Source organism: Gymnogyps californianus, chromosome 6 (assembly GCF_018139145.2).
Source record: "Gymnogyps californianus isolate 813 chromosome 6, ASM1813914v2, whole genome shotgun sequence".
Lineage (NCBI taxonomy): Eukaryota > Metazoa > Chordata > Aves > Accipitriformes > Cathartidae > Gymnogyps > Gymnogyps californianus.
In genome coordinates, this window is record NC_059476.1 from 38,733,668 (window position 1) to 38,752,253 (window position 18,586).

General features: G+C 40.5%; 1 protein-coding gene across 1 annotated transcript; it reads right to left on the minus strand.

Moving 5' to 3' along the window:
- Positions 1–6,716: 6,716 nt before the first annotated feature.
- ECD (ecdysoneless cell cycle regulator) lies at positions 6,717–18,491 on the minus strand. Its single transcript, XM_050898906.1, has 13 exons — positions 18,302–18,491; positions 18,069–18,186; positions 17,757–17,844; positions 15,906–16,084; positions 14,959–15,151; positions 13,945–14,073; positions 13,312–13,437; positions 12,237–12,322; positions 11,339–11,445; positions 10,295–10,472; positions 8,847–8,914; positions 8,498–8,718; positions 6,717–7,898 (listed from the first exon to the last, which is right to left on the minus strand). Exons 1-13 carry the CDS (start codon positions 18,489–18,491, stop codon positions 7,668–7,670), a joined length of 1,914 nt encoding a protein of 637 aa, XP_050754863.1. The 3' UTR covers positions 6,717–7,667.
- Between the last annotated feature and the right edge of the window lie 95 nt (positions 18,492–18,586).

Below are 18,586 nucleotides of genomic sequence, written 5' to 3' on the forward strand. Positions count from 1 at the left end.
TGCCTTCCCAACTCGCCCTTATGTGGTTCATTAATGTGCCCCAAGCTTGCTTCCAGTGTACAACATCCAGTTCAATGTACTCAGTACTTTTTAATATCCACACATGATCTGTTCTTCCAGTGGCAGAAAAAGGACTAAAAAGTAAAAGCAGCAAAAAGTAGTACCTGTGAGCGAAAGGAGGAACGGCTGTGTGACTTCTGCAGTAATCTGAGCTTTGTGTGTTCTTTGTACTTTTACAGTACATATTTGCAGTGTATGTCTTTCTCAAACTAGCTGCAGTGTGATCAGATTCGACATCAGAGAAAATTCACCTGTGTTTGAGAAACACTGGGTTACTCTGCTTATCGAGTTATGTTTTTTAACGTCAACATGCAAGCTATCAGTGAGCTCTAACTGAAAGAGAGCAAGTATTGACTGACACCAGCTCCTTCTGAACTGTCCCTTCTACATTGCTGACACAGACTTGCCTTGGTAGGGTGTCCCTTTGGGGTGATGTGGGCACCACAGCAGAAGGCAGGCTGGTCACAGGAGGTGTGAGCATTACTGCTGCCCCCTTGCTCGGTGCCGGTGGGCCAGACACTGCCCAGGCTGAAGCTGCTAGATATCCACAGACTTCAGGACAACTCTGAAGAGTTGCAGTCTGTCTAATGCTCTGACTATACCAGGCTTTTTCAGATTTCATCAGTTACTGCCTGTTGTCTACAAGAAGAAAGTTAGAGGAAAAGCAAAGTTATTTTCTCATTTGTTTGCTTCTGTGACTCACTGTTTAAAACACAGTTTTAAACGTCTCCACGTTCCTTTTAATTATCAGTAAGAAAAAAAGTCTTCAATCTACTCAAATACTTTTTTTTGGTAGAGCAAGAACAACTACAAAGCAATATTCTCATCATATCTTTTGAAGAGCCTTAATTTTTAAATTGTTTTATAAAATTCTTAATCCATACCCTTTTGACTTAGGTGTGAAACAATAATGGTGGCCTCTGTTCCTGATGTTAAGAAAGCAGGAACGATTATAGGCAATACACAGCTATGAACAGGACAGAAAAACAAGATGAGAGAGACATTATTCTCTCCTGCGTTTGCCTCAGAAATCTGGCTGAAGCCTGAATAACACTCGCCGCAGTCAAGACAGAACATGCTCCATAAAGGCAGGTGACCTGGAAAAAGAAACAGGCAATTCCTGATAGACGGTTCTTCAACAGAACACAACAGGGCTTTCCCATGTAAAAGATATCAGGCAGGCAAAAGGGACATAGCAACATATTTCTCTCAAAAACACATCCATTAAATGAATCCTCTTTGGGGACATTTGGCTTGTATAAATCACTGAGACTCCACTGCTTTCAGAGACTGCAAGGGCTTGGGACTTACAGCAAGACCTATCACTGCAAAGCAGTCAGCCTGTGGCATTACAAGCCCAGTTGTTTACAAGTATTACCAGTGAGCAGGATACGTGGGCAGCTATAAAATAATAATATTCATCTGATTAATCTGAAATAGCTTTTTGGAGAGCCATGCAGGCAGGTTCAGAGCAGCATTCCACCTACCTACCAAAAGCAGCAGGGCATAAAAGTTATGTTTATCTCCAACAGCTGCCAGCAGAGGATTAAAGTAACCAAACCACATGACACAACTTGCCTATCTCTGACTGAGGGAGCTCAGAAAAATCTTACCTGGAAATGGCATAGATTGAGAATTCACTTACCGCATCCTCTCCCATCACCTTGGGCTGCTCTATTGCTGCATGGAAAGGTCGGTCACATCTTCCTACCCAGAGGGGTACTCATCCATTGTGAATGGCAGAAGGTCTGACTGCAGCATTACAGGTCAAGGAGGAAGCTCTTACATCAAGAAATTACTTCACCTTAAAACATGCTCTGAGACACGGTGGACACATGCTGAATCTGATGTTTAGCCTGAGAGGACATGGGCACTTAATGGAACGCCCTGACCACATGACCGTGTTGAAGTAATTTTTCAGGTAATCATTTTTCAAGTAACCATGAGCAGTTCAACTCTGGCAGCTGCAAGGGACAGGTTGTCAGAACAACTTGTAATTATACAAATACAATTCCTGTGCTTCAGTCTGAAGCACTGCTGAAATGAATTCAGCAGCCCCAACCTTCATCTCCCACGTAAAACTTGTTCGCTTTTCAACTTAGCAGCAGATGGCAAGCAGCTGTGTAAGGGAAAAAATATTGCCAGATGTCATTCATGCAACAATGCATACACCTGGGAATGACTGAGCACCACCAAAACTACTACTGTTAAGAGGCCAGGTTGCCAATCTGGAAACGGTGTGACTTGCATTTTCTTTAAGACCCATCAGTGGTATTTTTTAGACAGTCAGGAGCACTCACTCAGGGATGTCCAGAATCATCATTACATGGAGAAACTGAAGTTGGTGTCAGCTGCCACAAACATGAGAAAGATCGTAGGAGCAGAAACACAGCCTCCCTAGCTCCCTCACAGGGAGAGCAGTATTGGCACAGGAACAGAAAATGCTGATACAACATCCTTCTCCACTGGTCCCTGTGCTCAACTGTACATAGCATCTTTTTATACAGCGATCTCCACAAAACTTCACATCTAAAGAAAATACAGCTACAGAGAGAAATAGCAGAAGTTAGGAGGCAAGGCAAGGAAGAGATTTTTCAATAAGATTTGAAGTGATTGGGGAAAAAGAAGTGATACACAGTAAGGTCATTCTAGTGGCAGGAAATGCAAAGGTGGGCCTATTTCTATTAGTGGAAATGGTGCAAAGGGACCCAGAAGATTTACTAGTATATTAACAGAAGCAGAAAAAGAAGAAAGATGAGGTTTGGGATAGGGACAGAAGCAAATTCACACATCACTTTTATTAATAAGTCTAAGAATCTCAACAAGATGTTTTAAGGAATGGGAAGCTAAAAACTCATAAATGGTAAGGTGGACACTGCAGTCAGGGTGCTAAATAAATGTGTTGGACTAGGACAAGAACAGCTATGCAGCTTTACCTATGAAACATTGTTGACTGATTTGTTTAACAGGAACACAGCAAAAGCAAATAGATACTACACAAAATTCAGTAACTGATGTGTCTGAACAACAAAAACCGAGGATGTTTTTATTAGTAAAAGAAAATATGTCTACAGTCACAAGGGGTATGCAGTAATGATCTGAGGAAATATGATAGTTAAATATGGCTGCTGTTAGTATGCAGCATGGAGAATGCCTAAACTAGATTATATTCCAACACTATAACTGTATGGGCTTATAACTGCAGGTAAGGTTAATAACCCTCACCAATTAAAAAAGAAAAAGTCTAGTCTGAACTAATTTAGATTAACATCACTGCAGTCATTGGATATCATTACTCCTTTTTCCCATCAAATTATAAAGTCTTTACTGGAAATATCTCATTTTCTGCCTCCTACCTGCAACAGTGGTCAAGTCACCGACATATTTTTTTCTGAATAAACTGAGCTTTACCTTCACATTAGCTTTGCTCTTCACTTCCCATCCTTGTATGCTTGCAAAATTACGAATATCCATCTGGGAGTATTGACCCACTTAAGCATAGGCTCTATTCCAAACAGCAATCCACCCTTTACACAGGAGTAACACACAATGTGACATTCTTCTGCCTCCATTAATTACTTCGCTTCTTAGCTGCAGTTTCACACCATAAACCTCTAAGTTATTCATGACACCCTTTTCCATGACACTGCACTCCACAAGACAGTTTCCTAGCCTGGAAGCATAGCCAGCACGTATTCCTACATCTGCCTGTTATTTCTATCCTGTTTCAACAGGACAGGCTGTTACTGTATGTTACTGTAAGAGTTCAAACACAAGATAAACTGAATCATGACCACAACAGCAATCTCAGTTATTTGCCCTGAAAGCACAGTTTTGCTGTTGAATTAATTATCCACTATTGGCACCTGGAATTTGTAACAGGATACCTTCTCCATCCTCAGGAGGTGGTAATCAGGTTCCTCAGCTGCTGGCTGAGGAACACACTTGACGCACATCAACTAAAGGTGATGTTTTAGACTTTGCACCCCTGGCTTCATATTCTTGAGCAATTCACTTTTCTCAATAGCTCTGTATTCTGCTGTTTAAGCCGAGAACCCCAGCTGCCCTCCATGGTGATATTTGCTGAGGGGAATAAACAAAGTTGGAAAAAGAAATAAATTTCCATCTTGGACCTGCCAGAACAGCTGCTCTTGTGTTCCATTCCAAAGATGTAAAAGGAAAGAGGGAGGGCAGCTGTTGCTGCAGCTTGTGCAGCATCCCAAGGGATCCCGAGGTGGTACAAAGGGCCTGCCCTGACTCCTGCTGCTATTAAAAACAAAATCCAGTTTCTCATATGAGTTAGATAAGTCACTGCAGCAGGAGCTGCGCAAACATTCATAAAAAATGCTTTTCCACCACTGCAACTAACACATGCCCTGGAGATAACTGTTACTCCTATACTGCAGTGCGAGAAAGGAAAGGCAGGAGGCAAGCGTCATGCAGGGAGGTGATCTTTCATGGCAACAGGGGAGGCTGACATCCACTTACATGGCAAGGATGCTGAAAACAGTTTATTTGCAGGAGACCGGTGTAAGCACAGGGACTTCAAATAGCAGGTAGTATCCCTGACACCAAACTGCACTCAAACACAGCTAGCTCTAGTTAAATACTATTCCTCCTGAGCCACACCTCCTTCCCACTGACCAGAAAAGAGTTAAGACTCACACTGGAAACATTGCTAGCCTGTGGGCTGCTGACTTCTGAAATGAACTGCACACCCTCCACTAACACAGAGAAAATAAAGGCCCTCTTTCTTAGGCTCCTCACTATTCCATAAAGCTGGTCAGTGAAAAGAGTGGCAACAGCCAAACTGCCCAGGTGTTTAGAAGAGTTTTAACATGTTAAAGGTCTCTGCTGGCCCCTGGGATTAGTTTCGATCTCATATATGGAAATTGAAAGATCCATTATTTGTTTTCTTGCTTGAAACATACCAGTCAACAACTACGCTATTCAGAACTGGAGCTACAGGGGTCAAGCCACAAACAAGAAAACTGCATTTCTGGGAAGGGTCATAAGTTCTAGAATGAACAAGGCTGTACAAAAGGCAGATGCTCAAGTGAGCAAAATGAATAAATTGTGTTGGCATGCATTTCTAGTTAAACTAATTTAGAATATAATGGAAACTTTGATAGCAATCCGTTGAAAGGGAACCACACTGCGCTTGTCTTCCCTAATTAATTCCATCAGGCTTCCTTCACTAAAAATACTCTCTTTCAAAATTAAAAGCAGAAATGCCTCATATGTTACTTCAAAGCAGTGGAAGAGGCAGCATGGAATTGCTTATTCTTCGATGGCAAATTCTCTTGTGAGCAATTCCAGAGTCTTGAAGGTCTCCACTGTGAAGTTGCTAAACAAACGTAAATAGTTGGAATAAGTACAGCCCCACAGAAATAACAGTCCAATTGATGGAAAAGTAAGATTATCCAAGAAGCAAGATCAGCTGAAGTGCTTCCAAAAGAGCAGCTTTGTTCTGAACGTTAGCTTAGAAGTTTTCTTCACATACTACATTAGAAGAGTCCTTTGATTTATTTTGACCTTTTGTATAGTACAGGCCACAAGAGGGTTTAAATGCAATCAAGTTCTTGAATTAAAGTATCTAAACTTGATCTAACTACTCATCAGTGGAGAATTTTATGGAGCTTCAGTGTTCATTACCTTCCCTGTAATGTTTTAAGGTTCAAGTACCTCTGTTTTCCACCACTAACTGCTGGTTATCCTTGTCTTCAAGGACAAGATTCAAGAACTCCTGTTAACCCAATTTTTCCAGGGTAGATTTGTCTAACTCAATCTCATTCTACCTCACCTCTCTGCAGTCCAAACTCCTTGAACTTTAGTGGCAACTTTATACTTCCGAATTCTTGTTGTCCATCTCTAACCCCTGTCCAACTTGCCAGTACTTTCCCTAAACTGTTGACAAAGTAACTTATACAACGTTGGCGGAGGACAAATGTGGAAGTAGCATAGCCATCATACCCTTCATCCACATTCATTCCATGCATTCATGTACAGAATCTCCAATATTTATGATATTATACCGGAGCATTTTGCAAGATATTTGTCATTTGCAAAAACAAAAATTTGAAAAAAAACCCACCCCGTGAGCATAGATCAGTAGGGAAGTCAGCAAGCAAGCATTCGTTGTACATTGTCAAGGTCTCATGAATTTCAGTGGAACTATGCCTATGTGTGACTTTCAAAGAATTTTCTGTGCATTGGTGAAACTTAGTTGGCATGGCAGTCAGATACTGAAACTCATCATCCAACAAGTGTCCAAGTCCTACACGGAAACAACTTTTGCTACATTCTCCTTTGTCAGTTAAAATAATGCCAACACTTAACGTGCAAAAAAATTAAAGGACTTCAACTAAATGGACTCCAAACCTTAAGACTAATAATAACAACATCAATAATAATAATTCAGTCCTTTAAACGCAATTAGGTATGCCTTCAGGATCAATCAAGCTTTTGTATCATTGAATACTGTTTTTCTGAATATGTTTCAAGAAAAACCCAAACAAAAAACAAAAACTCAACCAATAAACTTCTCTTCTACCAGTTAAGACACTTGATTAATTGTTGTGTGGAAGAACAAATAAAGAAAAGACTCATAGAAACCGATTCAGATCTGGCAGGACTGCATTCTTGCTGTCTGTAAATCAAGAACTTCTACATATTTTATTTCAAATTTATCTTGTTGAAACTAAGTCTTCATATCTAGAATAGATTTTTCATGTGAAAGCAACATGCTGAACACCTTCGAGCTATATATTCACTGAAAAACAAAACAAAACTCTTCAGACTGGACTCATACACAGCTGCTGCTGGCACGATACCAACATTTAGCAAGAATGGAATTCAAAAAATGCCCAATTAAGAAAATGCTTCAACTCCAAGAACTTCCGATACTGCACTGAGGGAGTTATGCGTACCTTCAAAGAAAAAACAAAAACCGTCTCCAGTACTCAAGTTGTATTTCTGCTTTTATTTAAATAAATTCAAAAAATACTTATAGCCAATATTTACATATTCGACCCAATTACTCTTCAAATCCTTCTGGTTAATAAAGAACAGATTCTTACAGTAATTATCAGAAGTTCTTACAATGAAGCATTGTACTTTTGGAAAAGCGATTTAAGCGTCTCCTGAACATTTAACCAGCATTCCCAAATCCACAAGAGAATACTGTTCCTATAACATGGTATTCCTCCATCTCCCCCTGAAGGCAGCAGCATTTTCAGAACATGAACTGCTTTCCAGATATTGAAACCACCTAGTAATGGGTAAAAGGACATTTTAGAAATATGGCAAATTGGATCATTGATTTGAAAAACTGAAGACAGGTTTTATAATAAAAGTTTCATTCAAGTCACATCACCACTTTTCAGTTTTCTGAAAACATGTTAGCACTGTAAAAATCCAATTTCCATCCAAGATAGTATCCAAACAGATGGCTTTTGCAGATAAATTCACTTTGCATCTTTAAAGTCACACATAACTAATTCATAAAATGCTTTAAATTCAAACCTTTTGTCTCTTCTTCCAAATACTGCTAGTCTTTCCGTGCTTCATTTCTCAATCAGCCATGTCTTCTGAATTAAGACAGTCTTTTATTCTGTTGCTCCCTTATTAGAGCCAATATGATCTGCATTTTCAGGTAAATACACTCCCATGCTCTGTAAAATGTTAGAGGTGGGTCCTGCCAGTCCAGACTGAGCACTATAGGATTCAAGCAGGTTAGCTACTAGGTTCATATCCACATCAACTGGTGTCAACTCAGTATCTTCAGCTCCAGAATCAGGGCCAGCATTTTGTGACGTAGTTGCATTAACACAACTTGCCTATAATAAGTATAAAGAGAAAGTTTTATCAAATTGTATAAACAGGTTTAAAAAAAAAAAGGACAAACCACAAGAGAAAAGAAACAAGGAAACAGTTCTGTAGCCAACAAAGTTCAGTACATTCCACACTGTCTTGACAGACAGGAATTTAGTCACCAAATGCTCGTGCCAGTTAAAAATCATCACTTTCCATTATACACATTAAGTTCCAAGAGAAGGACAAGAGGGGGTTACTGAGTCCTGGCTCAGTTTCCTATGGGAGTAATCTACTGCAGGAACTCAAGTAGTCAAGCTGCAGCTGCTTGCCTTACTACTAAAACAGGGTAAAACAGGGAAATGAAATTAAGTCTTGGAAACGATGTGCAAGTTAAAGCTTAGCTAAGTTGGTTTTTTTGGGTTTTTTTCCAAAAAATATGCCATGGTGCAACTGCAGCACATTTTGCTTGCACGCAGGATTACTTTTTTTTAATAATTAGTTAGCACATGATCAGAAGTTTTTGATCACGTTACTCAGAATGACCACTTTTAGCATATTTCCTCTTTCCTACTAAAGCTCTCAAAACTATTATGCAACAAACTAGAACTCAAGGCATACTTACCCCTTTCTTGTGGGTGGTGAAACTTTTACCAACGTTGGTATGTGCCAGTTCACGGTCCATCTCATTCATATATGACTTGAGACTGCCTATAAGCTCATTAGGCGATACCTTCTCGTCTTGCCTTGGATTTTCAGCATCTAAGTCTTCATCATCCTCATCTGAGAAATCAAACTCCTGCTCTTCATCCAGATCATCTGAATCCAGCTCTTCTGAGTCTGCCCCTATGTATTACTTTGTGTCAGTAAAGATAGCAAACAAATCAGCGCAGTGCCCATGGGTGATCAGAAAACCCAGGGAAGCCAAATAACCATGAGATATTCTGACAAAAGAAACAAAGAAGCAATCTCACCTAAAATTCTGTCTAACGCTTTTGTAAAAGAATCTACGTCAAAGGTAACATGGGATTCATCAGATGACCTGAAATATAAAAATATTTTTAAATAAATAAAGCTTTTATGCTTGCATAAGCCTGACACAGGCATAAACCATATGGCATACTGATTTCTCTCAAGCCTAGATTAAAGCTGGGACATTTAAACTGATGGTCTTGGAAGTGCTTACAAGTCTGAGGCCTGTATGAATTAGAAATGAGACAGCAAGTGGAAGAACTCCTGGCACGAAGGAGAAAAGAAAACCAACAACTTTAATTGTTTGTCACGGTCAAACAAAAATTGTACTGAAGACAACCAAAATAAGCGTGCCCGAATCCTTCCGGAACAAAGTGGTGGTGTTATACCTTAGACAAAGATTTAAAAAGCTGAGAATCTCTGAGGTCTCCTACCTAGAAAGAACACTAAAGGTTTCATTCTGGTCTCTTGTAAGGCTCAGTGGTTTGCCTTTTTTATGTCGTTTGTTTTTTAAATAACTGAAAAAACCTACGTTATAACTCAGACATTGACACTAACACTAATTAAAAAGGATCAAACAGTTCAGAGCATAAACTGAGTAGACCTTTATATGCTTGATACAGCTTACACAGCATTATTTTCTCAACATTAAAGCTATGAAAAAGAACCTGGACAATATGCTACCACCTAACTCTTTGTTTTTTTTAAATTAAAGGCCTGTCCACACAACATTCACACACACACTTTCTTAACTCCAACAATTAATCTGGTGGCATTCTGCTGTTGTCTAAATAGTTAAGTATCTTCAGTTACCACTTTTCTTCCACTGTTGGGAACAATGAGAGGATCCACAGTGACTCTTTTCTCCTGCTTCTAGGTGTACAGTATGTGCTTCAGTAGTGCCAAAACAGGCCCAGTATATTCAAAATACTAATCTACAGGAAATCTAAATACAGCTGTACCACAAAAATCAACAGTCTTAATTCACAGAGACAGATTCCCTCAACTTAAGTTTCATTTTTATTTCTGCACAGCCTCATGAGAAGAATCTTAGCAGTCTGAATAGTTAGTCCTTCATGGCAGAAAAATTTCAGCACAAATGAACTTGAGACGTACATTTTAATAACAGTGCTAAGAATTATGGTAACGAAAAACAGTAAGCCTTCAACTTAAAAGGGTTAAAAAAATTTTAAAAACCACAAAACCAAACTAAGTAAGAGTGCTGGAAAATAGCACAACTTCCAGCATTTTTACCTGCACCAGTGTCAGAGTGGTCACCAAGTCGGTTTAAAAGCAACTACGTATTCACTACTAACATGGGTTTGTTTCAGGCCTCTGCTACGTAGAACACTTTCAAACTTTGATTCTCTGCATTACAGAATCAACCAAAGGGCTGCAGCAGAATCAAAACACGTTCTACACCAGACACCAAACTTAAAAATACTACTACCATGGCATTTCAGCTCCTTCATGCGTTGAGACTTTGGATACAAAAGCCTTCATACTTTCAGCAACTGCTTCCAAGTCATATTTCTGCTCCTCTTCATTTGAGCAAGGAAGGGACTCATTTCTTGCCTCCTTCAGCATCTGATCTAGATCATCCGGTGTAATCTCCAGCCAACTGTCATCTGAAAGAATATAGGACATGTTTGTTATTCTGCACAAGTCTGTTAGCTCACAAGGCCCGATCCAGACAGTTGAGAGTACTGCTAGCATTTTGTAGCTTATTTTTGCACTATTAAGTTTTCAAGCTGATACTAGGTAACACAGGGTAGAAGGCAGCGAGAGGCTGAGAAGAGAGTTCAGATTTCATTTTACTACTTTAAAACTCTGCTTTATATGCAGCTTCAAACTAGCAGATATTGTTCTAGTCACAAATAATCCTTCTGCCACTAAATGAAGGAAGAAAAGGCTTACACTATAAAGGGAGAGCCAATCCAACCTTCGACTATGATCATTAACCCTGAATGTTGCATTTGTGTGCTAGTGCATCATGCAGAAATACAGATGTGACCTGTACTGTGCACTGGCAACAACGACATTTCTGTCAAATGAGTGAAAAAAACCTATTATATAAAGTTTATGCTGGTCTTATATCAGCCATCAGAGTAGACCAGATAGTAATTAACTTTGTATTGTCAGTATTGAAACTGGTTTATTATTATAAAATGCTTAAATACTTTCTGTCTGGTAGACAGTTGACACAAAGTACTCGATCTGGTGTAAGCGTGCATGGTGTTACTGATCTAGTGGCATCAAACCAGAAACTGGATTGCATATCTTGCCAATTCACAGCCCCAAGCTTCGTGGCTTATACAAATGAACTGGTTGCCTCAACCTTAAATGACAGCCCATGAATAACATCTCTAGCAGTCACAGGATAGGAGACAAACTAAGTAGATACAGACACTGGTACAGTGCTGTGAACATTCACTCTCTCCCCCAACAAATAATCATTTGTGATAGGAATAGTCCACCCCCCCATCCTGCTTACCATCCTCTGGAGGAAGACAAGCTGCTTCTCTCTCAAATTCCTTCAAATCAATGGTTGTTGTCTGTAGCAATGTCAAGATTTCATCACCCGGGCTCACTTCAACAGAGCTAGAAGAAAAAAAAATTAAATTTACTGAAATGGATTTTTACTAGTATTACAATGCCAATGGCATCACATGCTCTACATGCAGGTTTTCACTCAAATTCCTCATTATTCTTTCTGTGCAAATACGTCAAAAAAGATACGTGAATTTGGGGGAAGTCCCAGAATACTACACAGATAGTATTAGCCAAAACAAGACACAGTCAATTACTGTAATTCCTTGTTGATGGCTCCAAAGCCCATTTCTCATGTTTCCTTTGTTCTTCATATTTATTTTGTCTTGGTAAACATTAGGATTGCCAGATCCCAAACAGCACAGACTGGAAATGCAAGCAACTAACAGTCAAGATACTATGAGCTGGCAAACCCTCAGATATTTTTGTAATGATTTATTTTTTGGATTTGATCTTTTGCAGAAGTCTACAGCCAGCTGCCTGTCTTGAGTAAAGGAGACAGATTACTCCGTATTTATTATTCGCTGGGATTGCTTTTCAATGAAACTTTTAAACACTTTCTATAGCCAACCAACCAAATGATGTTTTTCAGTCACCCCTTAACCCACTTGGAATAGCTTAGCATTTTACAAAACCAAGATAAATAGTTACTCAAGCAATAACTTCTACTAGTAGAGAGTATTCTAGAGGAATTAACACCCATATGTTCTAGCCACAGCACCTATGTTAAGTGTACAATGAAGAAAAGGGTTCAGTTTTTTTGTAACAAGTATTAAAAAAGGTAAGTTAAAGTAATTGTAGGTACTGTGTATGATTACTCATGAATTTCACATAGCTCTTACCTTTCTGGCTTGGTAACAGATTGCTGGAAGTAATCTTCTGCCATATGCAACAGTTCCAAGTACTTAGCAGATCCTTCCATTTCTCCCTATTTAATGCAAGTCACAAGTATGAATCTAAACAATTCTCCCTCCCCTTCCTTTTCACAGTCAGGCTTCATAACAATGACTATTTGTCACACAGAAATTTAGCGCTGAGAAACTCAAAACAAGTAATACTGCTTTGCCACATGTACTTGGAACAGAATATAGGAAATGGGCATAAGGTGTTTTCACAGTCAAATACAAATTGAAGTCTTATGCTGCAATATCATATGGTGTACATGATCAAAGACAATCCTATGATTCCCACAACAGGGTGGATTTACCATGCTCAGGTTACAATTCTACAGGAATTGTGAATGAATCTCTTTATGTTTGGGAATTATCCACAGAAGTGGCATTGCAGTACTGTAAGAATATTCCCCTTTTCCTATAATGAAAAGATATTAACCTAAGCATTCCGATAGAGTTGTCCAATTTTATAACCTTCAAATAAGTAGTCAACTTACGTCCAATTTATAAACTTCAAATAAGTAGTCAAAGGCATCTTTAAAAAAAACCCAAAAAACAAACCAAACAAAAAAACCCCCCAAAACCCCAACACCCCCCCCAAAACCAAACCCCACAAAACCCACACAAACAAAAAATACACTTACATGGGCCCAAATGGGTCCATGGGTGTTAAGTATAGATCTTTAAGAATATTTGATTCTAGAGGCATGCAAATGAAATGTAAAACAGTGAAAACAGTTATACTGACACACAACCATATTGTGGTTTCCTTTATTCAAGTGTATTTCCCCTTTCTTTAGATGAATGAATTCATCCCCAAATCCTGCTTTTCCCTTTTTAATTTCCAAAAGAAATTAATTAATTTCAAAGGGGAACAAACTGCACATATCTCCTTTAAAGACATTCATTCATTTTTCATGGACAGAAGCATTAGATTTCTTGCCCTGCTGTAACTACTTACACAAGTTCAAGAGCTAAAACATGTTTTTCCTGGAATGGTTAAGACACACACACACTACTTCACCTTGAAATATTTTTTTTCCTTCAGGCTGCTGAGGAATCTCTCCCACAGGGGACCGCTTAACACATTTCTCTTGGAATCAGGAGATACTTTACTGCACTTAGAGCACAAAATTTCAAAGCCATGAGCCTGTATAAGAGATGCAACAACAAGAGGTTCTCAAGATGTGACAAATTTAAGCGCACCTTTAAATGACTGCATAAAGAACTGACTATCATCAAGCTCCTGATGCTGCCATTTGAGAAGTAGATGCCAAACCCAATTTTATGTCAGGTAGCAGTATCTTGCTTTGGAAGTTGGAATCTGTCTTTCTGCAGCAATAATGGATCATTTTGACTTTGCAAAGTTTCTCTACATGGGCAAAGCAACCTAGAAGACAGATCTATAGTGCACAAGCTACTCCTCACACAAGCATGAAGACTTTACCTGCATTTACAATCTATGAAAGTACAAGAGTGCTCTATTCTGTAAAAAAAAAAACCCTCCCATGATACTGTACTTCCAGAAAAATGGTAACTGCAAATTTGCTCGCATTTTTCTGTACAAGGAGGCAACTTACAAGCAAAGAGTCATTTCTTGGACATATGTAAACAAGCAAACTAAAGACTAAGTACAAAATGCATTAAAAATAATTACCAGTTTCATGCCCAGTTCATAGGCTTTGTATTGAGGGTGAGATGGGAGGGGTAGCGTGTATCCACTGCGTCTATCCGGAACAAACTTCTGCTGCACCAGTTGTGCATATAAACACTTTGTGAAAGTAACCTGAAAAAGCCAGAGCAAAAGAAAAACACTCACTGCGGTGTGACTGTGTTGTGCACAGGCATCAACTTTCCACCAGTCTCATCTAAATTTTGTTTTAAAACACCCATATTACAGACAATACCTGAGATTGTATTCAAAATACATCTTAGATACATTTGCCTAAGATATATTGCTTTTCAGATCTTACAAAGTATATTCCAAGTTGACATCTCTAAATAAACATGAACTTCATTCAGTCTAAATACATCAGAAAAAATCCTCAGTATTCATGCCAACAAGGTATATTTTGAAAAATGTAAGGGCTCTTTTCAATTAACAAAACCAAAGCTGAGATTTCAAAAACAGTCTGGAAGTCTAAAATTTGACTGCGAAGCTTATTTTCAGGAGTCTAGGGGTATAACTCTGCAATGCAAATGCATCGGATACAATACTGTTTGGACAATGCTCATAAAACACTCCATAAAATAGCTTTCACAGAGCTGTGTAAGCACAGCTGAGAAGGTGAAAAGCCTTGGAATGAACAGCTAGGGGTAGTTAGGAACAACTCCTTATGTTAGCTGGCAGTGCTGTCAAATGGCTCTGATCACAGAACTAGACCAATTTACTTAGCAAGCATTTCAGCAGAGGAACTATTAGCAGTAACCTCTGATTTCAGAAACTTATCTCATGATCAGCCATTTGAAAGTCTAGCCAAATCAATCTGAAGGCAGAAAAGCTATTAACATAATGAACTGGAAATTCATGTCTAGCGTCAAAAGAAAAAAATAAATCAGAAAACATGCTATTTTAAAAATTAAATCCACATATTTTTATCACTTGACCACAGAACCTCCGTCAGTTACAGAACCTAATTAAGTGACAAGTTGCATTAGAAGAATCACTTACTACAGTCATCACACGCTCATCGGGAGGGAAAGTTTGAAAAGAGCGACATGCTCGTAAATCTACAGGATCTCGCAGGTAAAAGGCCTGGACTGCTGCAGCCACCAACGAAGGGCGCTGCCTCAGCACTGCCACAATGCCTGCCGGAAGGTAGCAGTGGGCTCGGTGAAACGAGGCCTGAATTTTCTCAGGATACCTGTATCATACAATAGCAACATAGTGTATTAAGTGTATTGCAAGCCCAAACCACTCCTTTTTAATTATTATTCCCATTTTCACTTTAAAATTAATCTATGTTATGGGCCAAATGCCAGAAGATTATTCTAAACTGAAGTTAAAACTCACCTAATCTAACACCTGGAATGTCTGTTTATATACATACATATATATAAATACACATGGCTAATAAAAATTTAATCCCCACATTGGTAAGATGAACCACTGTGAACTTGACTAACATGTCCAGTTATACAGTATCCTTCACCGCACCAAGTGTAAAAGTCATCTGGCTCGCACGGTCAAAGCCTTGCAAAAAATAATGTACAGTGCTGAACACACCTGTGACAAGCTGACGCTGTGAAAAGCGTGCTGGTTCTACATTTTAGTTTGCAATCCTCTTTCTCCCCCCGCAAAGGGCTCCTAGAGGCTCACAGAACTTTCAGATTTTTCAGTACCAGAAGGACGTGAAGGAAGAATAACTCTTGTCATTGGCAGGTGTGGCATCATAGCAGTGAACCAATTTCAGAGTCCCCAGATCACAGTACAGCCCTACAGGACATTGGTCCCCCTCTTTAGAAGAATGCCACAGAAAAAACTCTAGCTGGTGGTTTCTGAAAAGGCAGCAACTTTATCACATCTAACAGGAAAATGACTGAATACAAGAAAGTACCCCAGACAGCCCAGAATCAAAACTTACTGTTGCAGAAGACCAAAATAAAACACCCACATACCCACTGATGCGTTTATACACTGCTGTTCTAATGGGTTCTGCAGCCAGGAACTCCTCCGAACGGGTGGATAACAGCGTTAACGCCTGCGAGATTGTTGGACTGGCAGCAGATAGGTCGCATTCCTGCTCCTGAGTCTCTGACAGCGGAATGATGTGCAGTTCTCCTTTGTAAAAGAACACCTGACAGATAGTAACAGTCTCATCAGACAGGATAAGAACAGTCCCACACTAAGCAATAGAAAATTTCATTTCATATACAAATGCATTTGTTTAAATACAGAGAATACTGAAGTACAAATAGAGAAATAATACAGGAAACAGTGTAATTTTTTTTTAAATGGGAGATGAGGTAAATACAGATGCCAGAGACCATGATCCAACCAGTAAATAAAAAACCCAATTTCAACCGCAACAAGTTTGGTCAAATATATCTTGTTTCCTTAATAACAGTAATATCAAAAGTTTCTCTTCAACTAGAGATTTGCTTCAGGAGAATAAGACAGCATAACCTAACTGCTGAAGAATAGGACACGGACTAAAAAGCATTATTTCAGGTGCTACACGTGACCTCTGTTGGTTCCTGATCCTAAGAAAAGAACTGAATGTAACATCATCAACTCCCTCACTCCATCTGTTCCCTCAAACAGAAGGAAAATATGGTGCTGATAGTCCAGATAACAGGTTTGCAATTAATTTTTGTGTTGTGTTCTGCCCCTTTTCTTTTTTAAGAATCCTGTGGTAGAAAAAAAAAAATTAAACAAATCTTTTCTAATGAAAAAGTTCTTTCCATTTAAATCCATTGCCAAGAAACTCAGTGACATAACTACTAGCAATCATCCGCAGTGAGGTGATCTGGCTGCAAACTCCAGGGGAAGGAGTCCGCTCATTAATTCACCTATGCCAGACCCAGTCTGTCTCCTCGTAGAGTCAGCAATGCTCCAGTCTTGAGCATTCCCCAGTCTGAGGGCAAGCAAACCCTTGTGCCTGAGCACTCGAGAATATGGTAGAAAAAATCCAAGTGGCTATAGCAGAGCTAGAAAGCTCATGCAGATGCAAGTGTGCTCCTGAGGAGACCAATATGGTATGTTTGTATTACACTGCCAAATATGCTCCGTAATTCCCATGTCATCCAAGCCTTCCTTGCACTCCAGTAACCTAGAAAATGGAAAGCTGGCCAAACTTACTGATTTTGCAGATCAATCAATAGCACAACAGCTTCACTGCCTTCACATTTGCCACCATGAGTAGCAAGTTTTAAAAAGTTCAGTCAGCTCTGCATTATGGAACAAGTCTTAAAGAATGATTTATGTACAAGACTCAGATCTAGCTGAACAACACAGACTCACAGCCTCGCAGGCAGGTCTGTAGTCTCCGTATGAATGTTTTGCCGTTAGTATAAGAACATATTAGTGTAAGAACTTTCTCTTTCTTCCTTTCATCAACAAAACAATTCTAGAAGAACCACTTGGTATCTGTAATAATTTCCAGATATCCCTACAGCAGTTTCTCAGTACACACTCACTCTACGTAGCATTCTGCAAGAGCACACAGATCAGAATCAAGTATCAGAGGTTTCCAGTGGTTAAGTCTCTCATTCAACATCCACAGCAAGCATAAAGCAGCACATTAAAACCAGAATGAAAACAGACTGTGCTGAAAAAAACATGCTGTTAATTAAAACAAGTCTTGAGCCCTGACCAGAAGTTTCTTCACTAGTGAGGGATAGATAGCACTCTGGATTTTCAGTGGCAGTCAGACCACTTGGCTAGATAGAGATGCAAGAGAAAACACAAACTGGTAACTAAAAGGCCATTGTGAGCCACTTGCCAATTGGTACAGAAGTTTTACTCACCCTGTTGTCACTATTCTCAGGATTCAGCCACTTTGGCAGAAAATCAGCTGCTTCTATCAAGAGAAACTCCCCATCGTTGTCATCGATCCTGGCCAAGGAGAAATCAGTTTCTTACCAGGGAAAGTCTCGCACAGCACAATAACGCGTGTTTCTAAATCCAGTTACTAAGGGCAGGTTCCGTGTCTGCATTTTTTCTAATATTCAGACACGACCTTCCCTCAGCCCCCGTCAGGAAAGGCGCTGCCCCTTCGCACCCCCGCCCCAACCGCTGGGCACCTCAGCGGGGCCCGCGGCCTTGGTTGGGGCCGTTACCTGGCCGCCAGCCCCGGGAACTCCCTGGTGATCTCCCGGACGAGATAGACGATGAACCACTCGTCCTCCACGTTATCCCCGAACAGCGTGGTGCCGCCGATGTGCGCCGGGGTCTCGCCTGGCCGGGGGCAGAAAGAGGAGAGGCGGCTCAGCGCCCCGCCGGGCTCCCCCTCGCACGCTCCCGCTTCCCGCCCGCAGAGCTCCCCCTCACACCCCCGTCCCCCGAGGCTCACCCCGCGGCGGCACGTAGCGCAGGCGGAAGGGCTGCCGCTGCCAGATGTAGGCGGCCAGGAGCGGCGCGAAGCGTACAACCACCCCCTCAGCGCAGCGGCACAGCAGCGCCTCGCCGCCCGACCCCGCCGCCGCGAAGAAGCGGTAGCGCACGGCGTCCTCCGCCAGCGCGGCCCGCCCGATCCCCTCCATGGCGCCGGGCCGGGCCGAGCGGGGCCGAGCCGAGCGGCGACGCTCCGCCTCCCCGGGGGTTGGGCGTCGTCATGGCGGCGGCGGCGGGCCGGCGG